Source organism: Tamandua tetradactyla, chromosome 15 (assembly GCF_023851605.1).
Source record: "Tamandua tetradactyla isolate mTamTet1 chromosome 15, mTamTet1.pri, whole genome shotgun sequence".
Lineage (NCBI taxonomy): Eukaryota > Metazoa > Chordata > Mammalia > Pilosa > Myrmecophagidae > Tamandua > Tamandua tetradactyla.
The window spans coordinates 82,364,920-82,386,514 of record NC_135341.1 but is presented as its reverse complement, the minus strand read 5'-3'; the positions used below and the strand labels follow the sequence as shown (position 1 = coordinate 82,386,514).

General features: G+C 51.4%; 1 protein-coding gene across 3 annotated transcripts in view; it reads right to left on the bottom strand.

The window, feature by feature from the left end:
• Positions 1-359: 359 nt before the first annotated feature.
• MRAS (muscle RAS oncogene homolog) overlaps positions 360-21,595 on the bottom strand; it is a 54,962-nt gene continuing 33,726 nt past the window's right edge. For all 3 annotated transcript variants that reach the window (XM_077130239.1, XM_077130237.1, XM_077130238.1), the window contains 4 exons: positions 10,570-10,723; positions 9,072-9,171; positions 5,153-5,232; positions 360-3,732 (listed from right to left, as the gene is read on the bottom strand). In XM_077130239.1, the coding sequence (XP_076986354.1) occupies positions 3,633-3,732; positions 5,153-5,232; positions 9,072-9,171; positions 10,570-10,723 (434 nt within the window). In that variant the 3' untranslated portion in view covers positions 360-3,632. The remainder of the gene's footprint in view (positions 3,733-5,152; positions 5,233-9,071; positions 9,172-10,569; positions 10,724-21,595) is intronic.

Below are 21,595 nucleotides of genomic sequence, written 5' to 3'. Positions count from 1 at the left end.
GTGTTTGGTTCAGCTGTGTGGGCTCGGGCACGAAGTAGGCAGAATTGGATTTACCAAGGATTGTGATTTGGCCAAATGAGGATGACAAGGCAAGAGGGACAAGGGAGGTGACGGTATAGACAAGGGAGCAATTGTAATGACTGATCTGGAATTTAAGTTGGGTAAGGAAGGGAGGACATCAGGAAGTTGAGAGACAGTGAAAAGATGGTAACATCAATGTATTGGAGGTCCCAGCAGAGGTAAAGGGTTACTGGAGTTGCAATTCTATAGGAAGTGAGCTGGAAGTTTAGGAGGTTATGGTTAGAGGGTGAGATGCATACAAATTGAGATAACAAAGGATTAAGCTCTTGGTAATAAACCAGTGTCTTTACCTTGGCTACAGGGCATCCTTACTTCAGGTTTGTTAGGACTAAGGTCATACTCAGGAAAGGGGGAGGTTCTGGGCAAGGCATTGACAATTTAACACGACTCAGTAAAACTAGGAATATTTGATTAAGAAGAAATGAGACATGCAAATGTTCCTCTTCTTTATTAATGAGTCAAGATACACAAAGACTTAATAAAAAGTTACATAAAAGGCTCGATCATCATCAAGATCCTCAGGAACCACTCTCATTTCACAACAGTGGCCATCTGTTAATACTGTGTAACAGAAAGTGGGCACGCATAGGCGCTCAATAGTTCAAGTATTTTTCATTCTAGGTAAAACCCGACATGGAATTTTGAACCTAATGGTGGACCCTGTCTGTGGCTCTGGATTTATGGTGTCACATCTGAGAGTCCCTCAGGTTAGGGTTGCCACATGGTACTGGGTCATGTCTTCTGGAAAAGTGAGATAAGTCCCTTTAGGCCAACAAGGCACTCTCCATAGCAAGCACCTCAAGAAGGTGGTAGACAAAATCCTAAGAAAACCATCCAAGACTTCCCTGTGTGACCAAGTGCAGAGGAAGTAAAAGACCACAGCTCCAGGCTGTGGGGGTGGTGGTGGTTAGTACTACCTGATGTGGAGAGAAGACCCTAAGAGGGGGTGTCAGAATAGTGGGAGAAAATGTGAAAGCACATAATGACAATGGTGTGGGGTGAAGGGATTTCAGGAAGGGTATGCTCTAGGGGACATAAAGGTAGCACTGTTCAGGGGGTCTGAAACCCAATGAAAACACGAGTCCCAGTGGGGTCCCCAGTCATGCAGTAGCATGCAAACTGGTGTCCCAGATGGACCCTACAACCGCCACAAGGTTCCATCTCTAAACCACATGAACTGTCCTTTAAAAGTGTTAGTTACCCATTTTATCTATGAGAGAAATGAGGCCATGGGAGCTAGAAATCTACCATTGGCTCAACAGCAGACTCCATCCCTTAATCCCTGTCTCCCTTGGGCAATGTGGAGTTATGCTGTAAACTGAGCATGGCATAGATCCCTCAGAAGACAGAAGCTGGGCCAGGTGTAGGTGGGATGCACTGCCTCACCTGTGGGTGGATCAGGAAGTGTCAGAGCCCCTTTGTCAGGGACCTTTATGGCTATGAGCTCTGTTCTAGGCCAACTGATCTTCTAACAAGACTCCCCGACTTGGTGCCATCAGTTAGTTTACTGGGCATGGGGCTCTGCGTGTGGTGGTCTGTGCCTGGCAGAGCTTCTCCAGCTGTGGACTCCACCTTGTGTGCAGGGCTTGCTGTCCCACTCCACCACTTCCTCAAGGCAGTCTCCATCCTTCCTCCTTCCCGCCTGCCTTTCCTCTTCAACTGTCTCCAGTTTGCAACTGCTACCAACCTGTACATGTCTACCGTGGACACGGCTTAGAGGGACATAAAGGTATGGAAAGAACCTTGTCCCTTTAGTGTTTAAAATGATCATTAACATTGTAGGATCTTGGGGAACTATGAAGAGGCTCGTCTGGAATGTTCCTTGTTATCCTTTCTTTTGGAGTAAGAAAAGAAGGGCCCATTAGACAAATGACAATTTTGCTTCCTAACAAGAATACAACAGTTCATTCTGTAGCAGAATCGTTCTTCAGCGGGGTCCCGAGGTGCTGGTGATTTCGCCACGAAAGGAACTCGGCACGCATTTCTTGGAGGACAATCCAGATGTCTCTACACCCCACCAGATGCTCACTTTCTCCAGGTTTCTTTCTCCAACGAGTCGACAGGCCACCTGCTCAGGAGGTCTGAATTTACACAACGGCCAGATCTGTAACATCTGGAAAGTGAGGCCACCCGCTGGGCCACCTCCTCTTTTGAACTTCTCTTGACCCTCTTGCTGTCACTCCAGCCCTGGCTGGAAGTAACCCCGTCTTTGGCAGCAGCACCAGCAGCATCTGAGAGGGGGGGCACAGTCTGGGAGTTGGGGGGACTGCCCCATTGCAGACACAGGTGTACGAGGGCCATGTCCTCAGCCCTCCCTGCCTTTCTCCTGCAGTCACATATTAAGAGTCAAAATCCAAAAGGTTAATACAAGTATGTGCCAAATAGGCTCCTAATATGATGCAAGTGAAGGCTGGAAGGGGTTTGCTCACAGCTGGGCTTACAGAGGTGGTAGCTGATTGACTCAAAGGGAAATGGCTTTGAGTCTTTCAGGTGCTGTTTTAGGGATGACAGTATTGGATCATTTTTGGTTCAGATTCAGCACGAACTGGAGTTGTCTCCAGATGGTGTCCACTTTAGCCTACTTTGATGTAGAGACACACACGCCTGTGTCAGTGTGTTTGTATCAGACAGGCACCAGCCAGCATGGGTGACGGGAAAAAACAGAGACAGATGGGAGAACCCGAGGGCCAGCTCACACATTCCAGAGGAGCACAGAACTTAATCCACACTGTCTGGAAAATAAGGGAACACTGTCGCAAAACCAATCAGCTCACACACTTCCGGGATAATGAAAACCCCCGTTAGGGCTGACCTGTTTGGGCCAGTCCCAACCCTCAGCAAAATAAAATCCTGTTTCTATTCTCTGCAACCTCGAGCATTGCAAAACCCTCGGTTTTCCCTCTCTTCTCTCCAGCTTGGAGGTCGTGAGTGGGGTCTGCTTTGCTTCTGGGTTGAACGCAGGGCCTCAGGCCTCACGCAGCAGTTCCCACTCCTTCTGTCCTCCGTGTTGCTGGATTTTCACACTGTGTTGAGTTTTGGCACTGCTGGGAGAACGTAGTTTGTAAAGAATAAAAAACAAAAACCGTTCCAGGCATGTTATCAGAGAGGTCTGCTGAAGACGTGAGACTTCACCAGGCACTGGGCACAGACCTCTGAATAAAATAAAAACCTCTAAAATAATTTAAAAATCTACAAAAGACAGCCGAGCTCAGACACCGCTGACGGGGGGGCGCACAGGGAGAAAGCGTGTTCAGGATGTTCTGTGTTTTGCACATGGATAACCACCTCCACGTCCAAGCTATGGAGTTAAAAGAAACAACGCGCCCACTGAGAGGGGGGTGGCCAGGCGGGTCACACAGCAGGAGCCTGGCTGCTGCTCTCCCGGGAAGGCCTGTGCCCTTCTGGCAAAGCGGACCCTGTCTCCTCCCCGCCCAGCTCCCCTTCTCCCTCCCTATGCCAAGTCCTTGGGCCCAGAGTCACGGTTAGAAACGGTTTCAGTGCAGTTAGGTGGCGGAGGGGTCCCGAGAGCTGGCGGTCCCCGCCCGGGCCCATCACAATATCACGCACTGCAGTTTGTGGGCGCCCGTGGCCCGGTCTCCCCGCCATTTGGTTTTCTTTTTCTTCTTCTGGCTTTTCTCGGGAATCTGTTGCCTTTTTGGAAGAAACACAAGCAGGAAGACAAAGTTACAACGGGCTGTGCCTCTCCTTTGGCCCTTTCCTCCCTTGCCCCTGGATCTGTGCCAGAGGAGCCTTGCTTGGCACTGGGGGTGGCGGGGGGTGGGGTGAGGCTGGGGGGTGACGGCGGTGGGGGGAGATGCTGCTTTCCTACACTCTGGAGGGGGCCCTGGCCTAGATCACGTCTCTGGGGCAAAGAAACTGGGGAGGGAGATGAGCACAAAGGAAAACCTAAGTCACCCTGCTGTTAAGAAATTATTGACATTGTGCTGAGGCTACATTCATTTAAGCCACAAGCTACATCATGTGTTCCGTGTTAGGGAGCGCTGGCCTCTTTTCCTGTGTTTCATATTTTAAATAAGATGACAAGTCAACTGAGTACAAAAGCTTCTTCCATGTTTTCTGATGACTTTTCCTAGGACTCAACCCGGCCGGTGGAGCCATAGGTCCACCGTCAAGGCCTCACACCCCCTGGTGGGAGCACACCCTAACTGCAGGCAAAATGCCCCAGAGACAATGATTTCAGGAGTGCACGGCTGCCAGCAAAAGCATCAAGTGGAGGCTGCAGTGTCACGTCCACACGGGGGAGTGGAGAACACGAGGTTGCTGAGCTGTCTAGGTGTGCAGGTGCCCAGCAGGCTGGGCGGTGACAGGGGGGACGCGGGCAGGGCCATGGGGGCCGACTCCACTGCTAACCACAGCCCTGAGAGCCCCCCAGCATCAAGTCGCCCCCCAACCTAAACAAGCGGTGTCTGAGAACCACTGGTTAAGATGCTCTGAAGGTGGAACATTTTGAAAACAGGAATGATGGGTGGCAGAGAGACCGGCCAGAGGCTGTCTTGGCCATCTGAGCACCCGGAGATTAAGGTCTGGACTTGGACTATGCAAAGGAGGAGATACCCGACTATTTGGCCAAGTTTCTGGCCAAAGTTGGAGACTGACAGTGTTTGGGTTCTGGAAGAGAAAAACACACGCAACACCTCTGGAATTTAAGCCCAGGGGTCAGAATGTTGGTTGTTCAGGTGAACCGTCAAAGGGCAGCCTGATAGCAGGGCAAGGAAGAGGAGACAGACCTAGTTTTTATCATGTTGAAAGCTTCAGCTTGGGGAGCGCACCGAGGGCGGGCGGGGTGGAGGGGGCCGGGGAGCCTGAGGGAGCGCCAGGGCAGGTACCACCATTGAGCTGTGCGCATCAGGGTCCCCCTGCGGGCTGTATGCAGTTGTGGGGAAGGCAGGACCGAGGGAGGGGGGCAGGGATGGAGTTGCAGGGAGGTAGAAGGAGCCCCCAGAAGTGCCCAGCCCCACATGCCAAAGAGCACGCAGCTGCATCACTCCGGCCCCTCCAGCTGCAGCCGGTGCCCGTCTGCGCCCCTGCTAAGGACGCGGGCAGCACTCACCGGATCACTCTAACGAGGTCGTGGAAAGCTTTGTCGACATTGAGAGGCGGGTCCTTGGCACTGGTCTCTATGTATGGAATCTGAAAGGTAAAGCTTGGCTTGGGAGACGTGGCCGTGAGACCCACACGGTCCTGCTCTGCTGTACCCTTAAAAATGCAGACCCTGAGGGGCCCACAGAGCCCGTGTCGTTAAAGCCCCCCCAGAACCCCTGCCCCCCAAAAGCCCCAAGCCTCTTGTGGTGGCCTCTCACTCTTTACCGGAAAGTTTGACTAACAGCTTTTCCAATTCTCTCTGTTCTCTAGTCACAGGCTTATTTAATAGCTCCCTAAAATAGAATAAAATTCTCTTTTTATATATCTGAAGACTCTTTCATTTGCTGAGTGAAAATCCTTCTTGATTTCATCCATTTTTCTTTCTGAGGTCTATTTCTCTACCTTGGGGTGATTTCCGCTTCTCTTTCTGAATCCCTTCAGAGTGGGCTCCAGTGTGAAAGGCTGAGGCCAGGCTGGGCCACAGCCGGACTCTGACCCCTGGTGACCCCTGGTGACCCCCGGCACTTGGTACCCGCCCCCACCCCACAACAAACCTGCCCAGCCCAGCTGTTGTTTGGTTGTGTCTACAGCACTGCCCGAGCGCAGCCATGTCTACAGAGGGTTTGTGTCTGCACATTTAAGGCTGGGGAGTTGCAGGGAGGTGTGAGAGGTGACTGCAGGATGGACTGTGCAGGCCTTGGCGACACCAAGTCTCGGTGCCACCACGGGGAGAGAACAAAAGCTCATGACTCGCCTGAGCCCCGAGGAAGTGCTCGGGCTCCACACCCACCCACAGGGGCATATGTGGAGGGGTCCAGGGTGAGATGGAATAAGCCTACCGTGATGAGACTGAATGACTGTGATTTTTCATAATGTTTTCTAGGATTGCAAAAGCTTTGCATTGCATTATAATATATTTGAAAAAAAAAGGCCCAGTGAAGGAAATAAAAATGACTGACATTTTAAATGCCAAACTTGAAATGCTGTGGTGGGTGGGTACGGGTAGCTCGTTATTTTAGAGGAAATGTTCTGAACCATTGCCCAAGATACATATAATAAAGCCAGTATCCTCCCATCAGTTGTTATTGAGTGAGCTCAGATGTTAGCTCACGTTCTGCTCTGGCTTCAAGCAGAGGTCTTGTGGTCGACTGCGATACAAAGGGCAAGGCTCAGACCACGGAAATATTCACTCAACAAACCTTTGAGCCTGATGACACGGAAAGGAAACTGCCCTCCTTGTGGGCTCTCCAGCCTCCCAGCTCTCACCCTTCCTGCCCTCATTCAGTCCTCACGGCAGCCCTCTAGTAAGGAAAGCATCTCTGTTTGGGGACAGCAGAGGCTGAGTTCAGAGTGGTACAGAACTTGCCCAAGGCTACACAGCAAGCAGCACAGTCACCTTTCTACTTCGGCAGCTGGTCTCCCTGACCCCTTGCACCTGTGAGCAGAGGGACAGGTGGGGTGCTCGGGTCCACGCTGGGGCCTCTTTCAGGCTGGACAACATGTCTAGGGGCTTCCTGCTGTGTGCTGCTGGCTAGGCCCTACAGAGCCCACCAGGCCAGGCAATGTGCTTCCCTGCACGCACTGGGAGGGAGGGGGAAAAGCACCTGCAGCTGGGCTGGGACCCGCCTGGAGCCCCTTTACATCCCACAACCGTCAGCTCAGGAAGGCCCCAGGCTGCAGGGATCTCAAGCAGCTGCTGACTGCTGGCCCATCCCGTCGCCCAGGAGCATGACGGTCACACTGCCCCCACATCTCCAGACCCCTCCTCTCCTCCTGCTGCCTCTTCCACGGAAGAAACAGTGATGCGCAGTATCCGAGTTTTTAGGACATCAGGATTTCAGTAGCAACAAACCTTAAACCAAGAGAAGCCCTATGATAAACAGTAGTACCACGTAACTGCTAAGGAGCTCGGACATGCCATCTTCCGGAAAGTGCTGGGGGCAACCTGTCTCCGTCAGCTAAAGGGGAATTCGCCTGGAGAGCTACAAAATTAGGGTGTCATCGATAGGCGTGCACAGACTCATTTGGTCAAACGTTTCATGAGACAGCAGTACTTGCTACAGGAGAAACAGGGGGATCAGGGACTGGGGTGCTGGTGGGGTGGGGGTGGGGATGGCTCACAACCAGCTGGGAAGCCCCTCAGCTCCCTGTGCCTCATGCCCCTTTAATCACAGACCATGGCCTGTGCAGCCCCTTCCTCCCTCCTCAGGCCCCTGGAGGGACAGCAGGGAGGTGTGTCGAAAGCCTTTGACCACCGTCCTCAGATCTGAGGGGCTGGTCCATCTCTGTGCAGCATGACGCCGTGACACTGTGAATGGCTCCTCGGGCCCACTCTGTTCATGACGAGGGAGAGGAAGGCCTGTTCCCAGGCCACATCCTGTGAGAACTGGGCAGCCCTGGCTTGGGGCCCCCCTCGCCCTTGAAACATGCACTTCACGTGGCTCCCCAGAAAACCCCGCTCTGGTCCCCACATCTCACCCGCTGCCCCTAGCCCTGAAGCTGCTCCGTCTCCCCAACTGCGGGTCCCGGGACTGCCCTCTCCCTCCCTCACTGCCTCAGGGCTGGTGGCTTCAAACTCCACCCAGAGCTGACCTCCTCTGGCTACCTCCAGGCTGCAGCACAGGATGCGGCCACTGTCTGGACACCTCCACCTGATGGCCTCCTGGAGCTCTAAGTCAACCTCCTGGCCTGCCCCACACGGCCACAGCCTCCCCGGCTCAGCCCTGTGTCTCCTGCCTTCCAGCTGCTCCTGCCCCACGCCCGGGTATCCTTCTCCATGCCTTTCTCTCTTCCATCCCATTCCAGTCTGCTGGCGGATCCTGTAAACCAGACCCGGCTCCAGCCACCTCGACTGCCTCGGTGTGACCACCCCGGGCTCTGGCAGCAGCCCCCGCCGGCCTCCCGCCCCCGCCCCCTCACCCAGCCGGCTCAACTCGGCAGCTGCAGGGCAGCTGCGAGTCAGGCCACGTCCCTCGGCCCTGAAAACCCTCCCTTGACTTCCCCCACACCGCAGAGTCAAAGGCCCCGAGTCCTTGCCTCCCACGAGCCCCTCCTGCTCACTCCGGCCCCCTCGCTGCGCCCCCCCCCCCCACGCTGTTCCTCACCCCCTGCCGGCAGCCCCTGCGCAATTCTATTCCCGCGGCTGGAGCCTCCTTTCCCCAGAACTCTGCACTGCCGCTTCCCTCGCCCCTTTAGGTCCTGGCTGAAATGCACCCTTCTCCACGAGGCTCTCTGCAAATCCCCACATTCCCTATGCCCCCTTCTGGGGCTGACCGTGCCCCGCAGCACACGCCACCTCCAGCTACACTCGCTGTTTTGTGTCTGTCTCCGAGTGCTGTATTAGGTGCCAGGAAGCAGACGGCTTGGTCAGTTTTTGACTCTTTGCCTCTGGCTGTTACCCCGTGCCTAGGCAGAGAGCCCCATCCCCTGCTCAGAGGCCCACTGGCGAGGAGTGCGGGGCTGGGGGACCCCAGTGACCCCCCATCAGCATCAGCGGGGGGCGGAGAGGACTGGACTAACCAGCGAATGACGAACCTTAACTTCATCACCTGGAAGATGGGATATCCATCCCTCCAGCAGGGGCGGCTGCGTGGGGGAGGGGGCGCGGACCTTCCCCCCAGCCCGGGGCTCTGCGCGGAGCTCACAGCAGCAAACAGCAGCTCACAGCGAAGGGGGCGGAAGCGCCTCTGCACCGCCCAGAGCCTCCGAGCTGCGGCGAGGGCATGCCTCCTCCCTGGCCCGCTGTCTTGTTTCACAGGACACCCCCACAGCACACACGCCCTACGTGTCTCTGTGGAATCCAGCGCCCACCTCCGTGGCCCACATTGGCAGGCCAGGGTCCCGGCTCCTGCACGGTCCCCGCCCCCCAACAGGCACACCCAACCTACGTTGTGCTTGGTGGCCATCTCTTTTCCTTGCTCCCTGGTGATCTTCCTCAAATGCATCAAATCCACTTTGTTGGCCACGAGGATCATCGGGAATGACTCCCTGGGAAACAAAGGGACAGCAGCTCTGGGAGGTGCCCGGTCCTTGGCCCACACCTGGCTCAGCAGATACAGTAGACCCCGAGCCTTCCCAGCACCCTGGGGCTGCAGACGACACCCCCTCCAGGTCTCCAGAGAGCAGTGAGCTTCCAGAGCCAAGGCTGGGGTTGGGCTCAGGGAAAAGGGACCTGGGGCCCCCTGGCCATGGTCTTGCTTTGAGGCCTAAAGTCTGTTTCAGAGCCAGGGAGCGCTCTCCTGAGACCCAGCTCCAGGTAACCCAGCACAATGGGCGAAGTAGAGCGCCTTGGCCCGGCACGGTCAGCGAGGGCGCCGAGGGGGCGGCTGAGCACAGGGTGGGGACGTCCCAGGCCTGGTGCCTCCATCTCTCGGTCACCAAGGTCGCAACCCTTCAGAACTGCTGCGGTCCTCAGCAATGACCTGTGCAGCACACCTGGCAGGGCTGGCACACAGCTGCCACTTGACAAATGACAGCTGCAAAATTAGGGTGGCTACCGGGAATGCAAGTGCAATCACTGTAAAGGGTTTTGTGAGTTATGCAGCCGGGTTGCTGTCTAAAAGTGAATAAAGCGCTGCTCTCACGGCATCTCTGGCCGCAGTGGGTATGTTCATAAAACACTGTAATCTGATACTTTATTATTTTACCTATATTTCTGATTAAGCAAAAAGGTTGAATATTTTCCCATATCGGAACCATTTATGTTTTCTCTTTCAAGATTCACATATGCAGGGACTTAACCAACATTTATCGATTGGAGGTGTGTGTGTGTGCCGGCGGGTTCTGCCACGTATGTGTGTGTGCAGGGATCCCTTTACCTAGTCAAGTTAACATTTTGCCTTTGGAATCGGTGTTACTTTGATTATTCCATGTTGACTGGGATTTGTTCGAGGCTTATTATTTTCCTATCAGTTTGTCCTTTCGGTTTTTACATTGCCTATTTGAGATCCAACTGATTGCTTTCTTCCTAACTGAGGAGACCAGTTGGGCTTAAAACAGACTCCAAATTATTTAATTACTCCGTATAATGCTAACGAAAAAAAAAAAGAGCCTTTAATTGGGGGCTTGTAAAGCTCACACCTCAGATGAGATTTAACCAATTACAGTGCACACTGGAGAGAAAATTCACTTTTTCTTTGAATATAATATAATTTGGCCAAACTGGAGCTGAAAAAGCAGATGTTGCTGATGATCCTTTGATGGAGAGGACAGTTCATGGGAGCGTGGAGGGAGCCCCTCGAGGCCCCGGGGACAGTTTGGTGCCATGGAAAGAACTAGAGCAGCAGTGGGAGTGACTGCGGCCTGAGCCCACCCTGCCCCTCTTAGCCCAGCTTCTGTGTGAGGAGAGGAGGGGCCCGCTGTGGGCCTCCGAGCAGGGGGGCTCACCTGTCCTTGACGCGTAGGATGAGCTGGTGGAAGCGGTCCACGTGCTCAAAGCTGGCCTTGTCGGCCACCGAGTAGACAATGAGGAAGCCGTCGCCGGTCCGCATGTACTGCTCCCGCATGGCGCTGAACTCCTCCTGCCCGGCCGTGTCCAGGACTGGGGTGGGAGGGGCCGTCAGGGGCACTGCCACCCACCCTGGACCCGAGGCCGCGGCCGCCTCCCGCTGTGACTGCCCCCCCGAGGGGGCTCTGCCTCGGGGCCCGGGGGCTTCTGCAGCCACAGGGCTGGTTCTGAGGAGGCTCTCCCCGGAGTATCTGCGGACCCACCAAACCCTTTTCCCAAGATGTGAATGCATAGTGCTTCCTAGGCCTGAATCCTCTAACCCACAGAAAGGCCTCATAAATTCTGCAATCAACTCTGTTCTAGTTTGCTAGCTGCTGGAATGCAACACACCAGAGATGGACTGGCTTTTAACAAAAGGGGATTTATTTTGTTAGTTCTTCAGAGGAAAGGCAGCTAACTTTCAACTGAGGTTCTTTCTTACATGGGAAGGCACAGGGTGATCTGTGCTGGCCTTCTCTCCAGCCTCTGGGTTCCAACAACTTTCTCCAGGGTGATTTCTTTCTGCTTCTCCAAAGGCCTGAGCTGAGCTATGAATACTGAGCTGCTTGGGCTGTGCTACATTGGGCTCTCTCATTTAAGCTTCCAGCCAATTAAATCAAACATCATTCATTGCAGCTCTCTCATTTAAGCTTCCAGCCAATTAAATCAAACATCATTCATTGCAGCAGGCACACCTCCTAGCTGACTGCAGATGTCATCAGCAACAGATGAGGTTCACATGCTATTGGCTAATGTCCACAGCAACAGAACTAGGCACCTTCACCTGGTCAAGCTGACACCTGAACCTAACTACCACAAACTCTTAACAAAATCCCTCCCCCAGGCACTGCCTTGCATTCTGGCTGCAGCCATTCCGAGCTTTGAGCCTTCCGGAACCCCGACTGCCTGAGCTTGTCCTTCTGAGTGTGCACTTATCTCCACCTGGGGTCCATGACACAGAGACAGAGCCCCCGAAGGGCTCCCCAGCCTGTATGAGGACAGACGCCAGGAAGGCCTGGGGACGAGGGGCCCCTTGGCACCCGCCCCCTGCCCCCCAGGCCAGGGTTACTCCAAGGGCACCTGGGGAGAAGGATCATCTCAGCAAAGGCTCTTGCCCCCAAATCCATCCCTTCACTAATTCCACCCCAAGGACTACTGAACCCCACTCTCTCCCAACTTCCTTTCTGCAGAGATGAGGACTCACCCCCTTCCAGGTCAGAGAGCACAGTAACAGCAGGGGCTCCCCTTTAGAAGTATAAACTGCCCCCTCCTGCCCCTGCTGAGCCCTTTAGCATTCTCCAGGCCCCTGCTCATTCTCCAGCCCTCCCTCCAACTCCAACCGTCTCCCCAGCTCACTCTAAGCAGACCCAGTTTTCTCCTCCGCTGGGGGCAGGGCAGCTGGGGGTTACAAACAGCCTGTGGACCCAGACTTCTGGGCTGGGTCCCAGCTCCTCACCTCCGAGCAGGGGGCCCTGGGCAAGCTCGCTGCTCTTGCCTCACTATCCTGTAAACGGGACAAGAGTGGGAGCAGGGGAGCGAATCAGGGGGCTGGGACAATGAGCCAGACAAGCAAGACGGAGGCTGGATGGGTATGGTGGGAGGTGACCGGATCTGGGCTACTTTCAAAGACAGAGCTAACAAGCGTGGGGCTTTCTGGTGGGGATGGGGGATGGGGGATGGGGGATGAAAAAGAGCAAGGCATGAAGTTGATGCCTGTTTGTGGCATCGAATGCAGGGGTGGAATACTGGGTGAGAAATAAGGTTTGGGAAGATCAGGGCTCAGTGCTGGACACAGGCTTCAGAAGCCTACCAGACACCAACTTGGCATTTCAAATAGGCAGCTGGAGACTCAAGCCTGGAACTGAAGGGAGAAGATGGGGCAAGAGATACGGATGTGGGATGTGCAGATGGCAAGTAAAGCCACAGATGAGTTGTCAGGGACATCAAGGAAGGGGTGCCATCAGAGAGTGCTGGCCCTGCATTCCATCATCCCTGCACACCCGCCCGTGTCACTCGGCACATCGGTGGGGCGAGGCTGGGCAGCCATGAGGAACTGAGATGTGCTCCAGACACAGGAGAGGCGCATGGCGACTCCTGCCCATCCCCAGGGGCTCAGTCTCCCCTCGATGAAATGAGGGCAGGGCTCCCAGGCCTGCAGGTCCCTCCAGCTCTGACATCCTAGAACTATGTGATGTAAAATGAAGGGGCTGAGAAGACAGGCCGTACAGCTGGGGACCAGGGCGACACTGCGGCATTCTCCCCAGTGCTTCTCAAGGAGGGGGCTAAGGAGCACCGCGCCTTCAGCTGCAGGCACTGGAGCCTTCTGCCTCAGAAAAACCCCACTCAGAAGTGCGAGCAATTGAACAGATGAAATGGGCTGTGTCTGGCTGAGTGAGGATGGCAAGACCTGAATGGAATAGCAGAAGATATTAAAGTGTGGTTACTAGATTCGCAGATTCTGAGGGTATGTATTACCTAAAACAAAAACTAGAGAAAAAGGATATTTAGAAATATGACCATTCAGGATTTTTTTTTTCAGAAAAGCAAAATACAACAGAGGAGCTGAAAAACAAAACAGACCCTTCTAGAAGGAAAAAGCAGTCATTTTGAGACATGCCTTAGAAATTATATTATACATAATTTCCTAAAGAATTCTTGGAGAATGTATCCCAGCAAAATGAAGAATAAATACGTGAAAGAGAAGGGTGATTATAAATAAACAGGAGTAAACAAAGAAAATAGCAAAACAAAAAGAGTTAGGTTTAAATAAGAGCTAGCGCATAATTTGAAGAGAATTAAAGACAATAGGCATCTAAGAATGCTGCTTAAACTATATACATATATACGGAAATAAAAGGCATACAGATTGTGAAGGAAGAAATGAAAGTCTTTATTCACAAATGATATGTTTGTCTATGTAAAAAATCCCAAGGAATCAACACACACAAAAACCAAAACCCAAAAGTCTTAGAACCAATAAATGATTATAGCAAGTTTGCAGGACACAAAGTTAATGTACAAAAGTCAACTGCATTTCTATATGCCAGCAATGAACAAATGGATTTGAAATAAAAATAAAAAACACAAAAGCATCAAAAAAAAAAAAAAAGAGAGAGAGAACATACTTAGGTCTAAATCTAGCTAAAGATGTTTGCAAGATCTATATGAGGAGAACTACAAAAGTCTGATGAACAAAATCCAAGAGGATCTAAATAAACGGAGATATATTCCATGTTCAGGGATAGGACTACTTAATTTCATTATGATGTCAATTCCTCCCAAATTGATCCATAAGTTAAATGAAATCACAATAAAAATCCAAGTTGGTTGTTTTGTGGATATCGACAATACAACTCTAAAGTTTATAAGGAAAAGCAAAAGTCCAGGCATAGCCAACACAAAGGTGAATAAGAATGAAGCTGAAGGCCACGACTCAACTTCAAGACTTACTGTAAGCTGCAGTGATCAGGACTCTGCGGTATGGGCAAGAGTAGGAACAGTCTCATAGAATGGGATAAAGGGTCCAGAAATAGACCCAGTTACAGCCAAAAGGAGCAGATGCAATTCAACAGAAAAAGGACAGTCTTTTCAATAAATCACTAGTACAACTGGACATTCATATACAAAAAAGTGAATTTAGACACAGACCTTCCACTTTTCACAAAAATTAACTCAAAATGAATCATAGACCTAAATGTAAAACAAAGTTATACTGTTTGGGGTAATGGAAAAGTTTTGGGTAATGGATGGTGGTGATGGTGAATGCAGTTAACACTACTGAATTGTATACTTGAAAACAGCTAAAACGATTAATTTTAGGTTGTATATATGTTACCAGAAAAAAAGTTTTTAGAAAACCATAGTATTGCACAACACAGAAAGTGAACCCTAATGTAAACTATGAACTATAGTTAATAATAATATTGTTTCATCAAATGTAACAGTGGTACTACATTAGGGCAAAATGTTAGTAGGGAAAACTGTGGAATTCTCTACTTTCTGAAAACCTACAACTGCTTTAATAAAACAAAACAAAACAAAAAGCTATAAAACTTCTAAAAGATAATACAGAAGAAAATCTAGGTAACCTTGGGTTTGGCAATGATTTTTTAGGTGCAACACCAAAAGCACAATTAATGAAAAAAATTGATAATTTGTAATTCATTAAAATTGAAAATGTCTGCTCTGCAAGTGACAATGTTAAGAAAATCAAAAGATAAGCCACAGAATGGGAGAAAATATTTTCATAACATATAATTATTTGTAGGTGCCTTGAACAGGCCTCTCTTAAAAATGGACCAAAAAAGTATACTTTGAACTTTTAAAAGTGGCCAAAAACAAGAGTAATGATCTGCCATTAAATAATACACTTTAAAAACCTGATCTGAAACCAATGTGGGATCTATCCTAAGCCACAAATCATATGGGAAACATTTCTCCTTGACATTCTTGAGTGTTTGCAGCCACAATATGTAAAAAGATGCATTTCCAACGCCTTAAAATAACTCAAGGAGCACAGTCTTCTATTGGGTCAAACAAGCAGGAAATTTGCCTCATGCTACGGAGATGGAACACGATGTTCGCACAGCAAAGGATGCAGACTCACGGAGCCACAGTGGGATATTATGGGTGACACTCAGAGTTCCTACAACAACTTATGGGGCGAAGGAGATGAAATCCCGGTGTCAAAAGTACCTGGGAGATGAAACCTACAATCTCCAGATGGTTCCTAGACCAGATAAGCCCTGAGCCTCTCTGAGAGCACCAACCAGTTGCATCCCCTACGCCACGATGTCGCTACCCTTTCCAACACGAAGAATTTAGAATGGCCATTGCCAACTGTTCCTAAAGACTGGGAGAAGGATCAAAGGAGAAGGAGAAGTTATAACAGAGAAGATAGGATTTAACAAATGAGCATGACTGCTGATTATACTGATATTTCTTGGAGCAGCTACAAGGAAATACCTGAAATGGCAGAACTATAGTCCATATCATACTTTGAATAACAAATTGTTCTAAAACTATTTGTTAAAATATACTTTTAAATTTATTGCTTTTTTTTGTATATATGTTATACTTCACAATAAAAAAAAAAGTTAAAAAAAGCACCTGGTAGGCGAGCAAATGCTCCCTCAGCCCAGAGACCAAGGTTAATAGCATGCTTAAAAACAAAAACACAACAAAAAATTTGATCTGAGAGTTAGATCAAACACCAAACAGTGAAATTTTTAAACACCAATGGAATAGTCACAAAAATTGGTCATATATTAGGCCATAAATAAAAATTTCAACAAATTCCAAAAAGCAGAAATCATTTAGGCCATGATTTACCTATAATGCAATAAAATCAGAAATTAACAGAAATAAGTGTAAAAAAAATCTATGCATTTGGAATTTTCAAAGCCACTGCTCTATAACTCTTCAGTTAAAGAGAAAAGCAAAGCAGAAATCACAAACAATTTAGAACTGAATTGTTTTGGGCCAAAGTGTTAGAGGAAAATTATAGCTTTAAAAGCATTTTTTAGAAAAAGAAATACTGAAAATAAATTAACTATACATTTAAATTAAAAGGCTAGAAAAGGAAAAATAAAATAAACCCAAAGAGAGAAGAAATCACCAACAAAAGTAGAAATTAAGAAAACAGGGAAGGGAGTGAGTAGCTAATATCTAAAAACCAAAAGCTGATGCCTTGAAAGGACCAACTAAAAAAAAAGCTTTAGCAATTCTTATTGCTCAAGACAAGCATTTGGAATGAGAAAAACCCTGTAACAATGGATACAGATACATATTTAATTATGAGAGAAAATGCTATACAGATTTATACCAATGACAATTCAAGTCTCAATGAAATGGATGATTTAAGAATAAATAAATGGCCAGAACTGGCTGAAGAAAATATACAAAACCTGAACAGACCAATAATTATAGATGAAATTGGAGAGGTGAAGTCTATGCCGCAAACAGCAAAAAGCCGCCTTGTGACTATAAACAGAGCCTGGAAAACATAACAGTCTAGCATACTTCTAACAACAAGATCCGGCAGGGGCCGCGGACGCGAGCAACCAGGCCCCCGGGAGACAGGGGCTGCCCGTAAGCCCGGCCCCCAGGTGGGTGTTTAGTTATCCCTTCGGCAAATGTTTTCTGAGCACCTACTTTGTACCAACCACTCTGCCTGGTACCTTGGGGACGGAAATAAGCTGTATCTCTCTATCAAGATACTCAGAGACGAGATGGGACACTTACAGCCCAACAACAATTATGGGACAGAAAGTGACACACACCGTGAGAGAGCTGGGGAAGTGGGGAGCGGGGGCGTCCCCTCAGCTTGGAGTGGGTAAGGAAGGGATTTGAGGAAGAAGATACATTTGATACTGGCCTTGAAAGAAGACTAGGATTTGGACGTGAGAAAGTGAGACCTAGGAAAGGGCCTTCCAGGCAGGGGAACAGCAAACCAGGGCCTGAGGCTTGAAGGAAAGGAGCAGAGGAGGGGCTGGTGTGGCCAAGAGGTCCATGCGGGGAGCACCGGAGGGAGGCTAACCCAGGGAGAAAGACGCTGGGGGACTCTGGATGCCAGACTAAAAAGCCTGAATTCTGCGGGCACTGGGGAGCTATTAAAGGTTAGGGGAGGGGAGAGGTGTAGTCTGAGGAATGTGAGTTTAGGTGCCAGAGAGGGAGGGGACAGCCGGCAGAGAGGCCCCTGGAGAGGTGGAAGAGGGACCGAGCAGGGGTAGCCCAGGCCTGAGCAGAGGCAGGGGTCTCAGATGGAGAGGGGGGAATGCGGCAGACATGCTGACAACACAGAGAGAGTGAGTGAATGGCTGTGGGGGGCAAGGGGACAGAGGAGGGTTGAAAGGCCCTTGGAAATTCTAAAGCTGGGGGCCTGCGAGGGCAGGTACCACCCGCGAGGAGGCAGTGGGGGCTGCGCTGGGCCCATCCTGCTTAGGGTGCGTCCCCTCGTCCAGCCACACACAGCTGGAAATGCCCAGCCCCGGGCTGCCGGCCCTTCCGCCTCCAAGACTCCCCGGAGGCAGCTGACAATAACGGGCAGCGAGGATTTTAAGAGATTACGACTATGCCTGCACGCCCGCCCGATGTCACGAAGGTAGGAGGACTCCGGAGACAAAAGCATTAGTCACTGCAGGAGAAGAGGAGTTCTGCCAATGCATGCGTGTGTGAGAGACAGAGAGAGACAGAGACACAGAGACAGAGACTCCGTCACCCCGCCCGCCTCCCCCTGGGGACGGGAGGTCAGCGGAGACCCGGAGAGGCTCTTGGATCCGGGGGCTTCAGCGGCCGAGTGGGCGCACTGGCGGGCGTGGGGCCCAGGCAGGCGGCGTGGAGGGGCACCAGCTGAGCCCTGGCGCACACTGCTGGGGCCCCCTCCTCCTCTGGGGCTGTGGGGGGCGGCCCCCCAGGACTGGGAGCTGGGGGCTCTGAGCGTGGCCCCAGCCCAGGTACACACCAAGCTCCCCACCACGTGCCAGGCCGCCCCAGCCTGCGCCCAGGGCGGTGCACACATGCCCTCTCAGGGGGGACGGTGCCATGGGTGGAACAGTGTCCTCCCCCAGAACCTCAGGATGTGACCTCGTTTGGGAACGGGGTCTCTGCAGATGTCACAGGTTAGGGACTGAGAGGAGCTCACACTTCCCCTCGGGGAAGACGGCTGTGTGAAGGCAGGGGCTGGGTCTCGAGTGGTGCAGCCACAGGTCAAGGACGACCTGGGGCCACCAGAAGCTGGACGAGGCGAGGGACTCTCCCCTGGAGCCCTCAGAGGGAGCCCGGCGCCTCCAACACCTGCTTTCAGACTCCAGACCCCACAGCTGTGAGGGAATAAATGTTTTTATTTTGGGCCACCAGGTTTTGGTAAGTCGTTACAGCTGCCCTAGGAAGCAAATACAGGTGCTGTTACCAACCCCCTTATACAGATGAGGAAACTGAGGCCCACGGAGCTTAAGGGGCTTTGCTCAAGGCCACAGGAGGGGCAGGAGGGCACTCTGATTCCCCCCAACCCCAGTCACCCCAGCCCATCCAGCCTTTTTCCTTCGACCAGGGGCTGCGCCAGCCAGGCTGCTCCCGACCCCAGACCCTTCCCCAGGCCACGCGGCCGAGCGGAACGCCCCTTCCTCTGCACCGGCCATCCGGCTGCCCCCACGGCACTGCAGTCCACCTCCTAACCTGCGGCCGCGGCCCTGACCTCCGTGTCCAAGCCCCACCTGCTGTGCGCGTCACCTGCTCTCCACGTTCCTGCCGCTGGGCCTGGCTCGGTTCCCACCACGGGGCGGGGCCCAGAGGGCAGGAGCCCAGCTTTCGTGTCCTGCGTTTCCCCAAAGCTTTAGCACCCAGGGAGGGCTTGAAAAATACCTGCAGGATGACTAGACATAGCACATCCCTGCTATAGGAAATGCAGTAACTGCTACAACTGCCCAGCTTTAACAGAAGTCACGACAAACTGGCTTTTTAATCTTTACAGCACACCCTTCAGGGTGAAGTTAGGAATCTGGAATACAAAACAACAGAGACAATGACTCCTAGAGATAGAGACCCCCAAGCCTCATGCCTGGCACTCTGCCCTATTTCCCATCCCCAGACCCACTCTGAGAGGGAGGGTGAGCCCTCGTCCAGCCGCACAGCGAGCAGGGAGGGAAGCCTGTGCCCTTCCTAGAAAGAGATTCAAATAAAACAGTGCCACCTGGCTGAGCACAAATGGTGATGAGGGGCTTTCCTATTTTAAGGTATAACTCCTTCTGAGCAGGGTGTGGAGAGGAACAGGGAGGCAAAGCACCTGCCTACGACCCGTATCTGCCCCACAGCCATACTGGGAGGCCATTTTACAGATGGGGACACTGAGGCAGGGCAAGACCAGTGACCAGGTGAGGTTTGTGCTCCCAATAAGCAGTAGAGGCAGGACGTGAACGGACCCTGTCTGGACCCAAAGCCTGAATCTGCTCATCGCACTGGCCTGTCTTCTGAGTGGGGAGCCAGCAACCCCACACCCGGGGCCTGCAGAGAGCAGCAGGGGTGAAAGGAAGGAGTGAGGGCAAAGGCTGGAGCCTAGGCTTTCCGCACCTGCCCCCACCTGGACACACCTGCTCTCCACCTGCTCCACACCTGTACCAGGGCCTCCATGTGGCTGGGAGGCGAAAACACATGGCCTCGCTGGATTGGATCACTGTAAAGTCCTGAGTGCCAACATCCAGGCCACTAGAGCACCAAACACTTCTAAACCTGTCACTCTCCACACCCCAGGCCACTGGAGACTGCATCATGCCGCCTCCTTTCTCCTCCAGTCCCAGCTCAGCTGGGAATCTGAAACCCAGATCAGGCAGAAGGTGAGCTCAGCATGCTTCCACCCCAAGTCAGCAGCCTCACAGGAGCCGGAACCCTTGTGTGCTGCTGTCAAGTGGTGCAGTTTGCGATGGCAACTGCCCGGCAGGTCCTCAAAAGGTGAAACAGATTTGCCATATGGCCTGGCGACTCCACCCCTAGATATATTCCCAAGAGAACTGAGTGCATACTCCACGCAAAAACTTGCCCACCGATGTTCACAGCAACATTATTCATAATCGCCTAAACTGGAAACTACCCAAGTGTCCATCAAGTGATGAGTGGACGAGCCAAATGTAGGGTAGCCATACCCTGGAATTCGGCCACAAACAAGGAGCAACGTGCTGGTACGCAGCACAGCACGGCTGAACCTCAAAAACACCGGGCTAAGCGAGAGAAACCAGACACAGAAGGCCACACGTTGCGTGATTCCATTTACACGAAATGTCCAGAACAGACAAATCCGTAGATATAGAAGGATTAGTGGTTGCGGGGGGCTGGGGAGGAGAGGCATGAGGGTAACTGCTAATGGGGAGGCTGGTGAAAATACCCTGGACTTGGTAGTGAGGGTCGAACAACTTGTAAATATGCTAAAGACTGCTGAATTGTACACCTTAAAAGGGTTAAGTTTTATGGTATAGTTATTATATCTTAATTTTAAAATTGTATGAGAACAATCAGCCCAGCTCCCTTTCCCTGCAGCACATGTCTGCCTGTCCTCGGGCTACAGTGGCGGGCTGGGCACTGCCCCTAAGACCATGCCCGCCACTTGCACTGGGCCCCAACCCTGCTGCTACTCAAGGACACTGCTGCTAGGGTTGCTTCTCTCTCTCTCTCTGCACCATCAATTTCTCTACTGGTTTATTTCCATACATACTATAATTTCTCTCCTCTTAAAAAAATATAAAATAGTCCCTGACCTCACTCACCCGTCCAGTTACTCCCCATTTCTATATTCCTCTTTATAGCCACACTCCTTGTCTATTCTCACTGCTTCCACTTCCTCTCCTCTCCTTACTCTTGAGCCCACTATCATCAGCCTTTCTTCCTCAACCACTCCACCAAGATGCATCTCAGATTCCAGCTGCCAGTTTGACTTCTATTTGTATGCATGAAAGGCATCTCGGATTTAACATGCCCAAAATTAGTGTTGATTTCCCCCAAAACTTCCTTTTCACCACTCCTCCTAATAAAGGTTACTCGGTTCTACCATATTATCCATCATCATATCCTGTTGTCTTCTCCTCCAAAATAGATCCAGAATTCGACCACTTCCTCCACCAGTGCGCCCGTCCACCACTGAAGCCTTGTAACTGGGCTCCATTTCTGCCCTGGTCCCCTATGGTCCTTATCCACACTACGGCCAGACTGAGACTTTTAAAACATTAATCCCTCCTTGCTTTTATGCAGAGTAAAACTAGGAGGCTCTTTCAATAACTTACGAGGTCCTATAACATCTGCACACTTCCCCCCAGCTACCTCCCTATTCTCTCCTACTTACTTCCCCCTCACTTGCTCTGCTTTGCTCCAACCACCAGGCCTCATAGTATTCACCCAAGCAGACCAGGTAAGTACCTACTTCAGGGCCTTTGCACTGCTGCT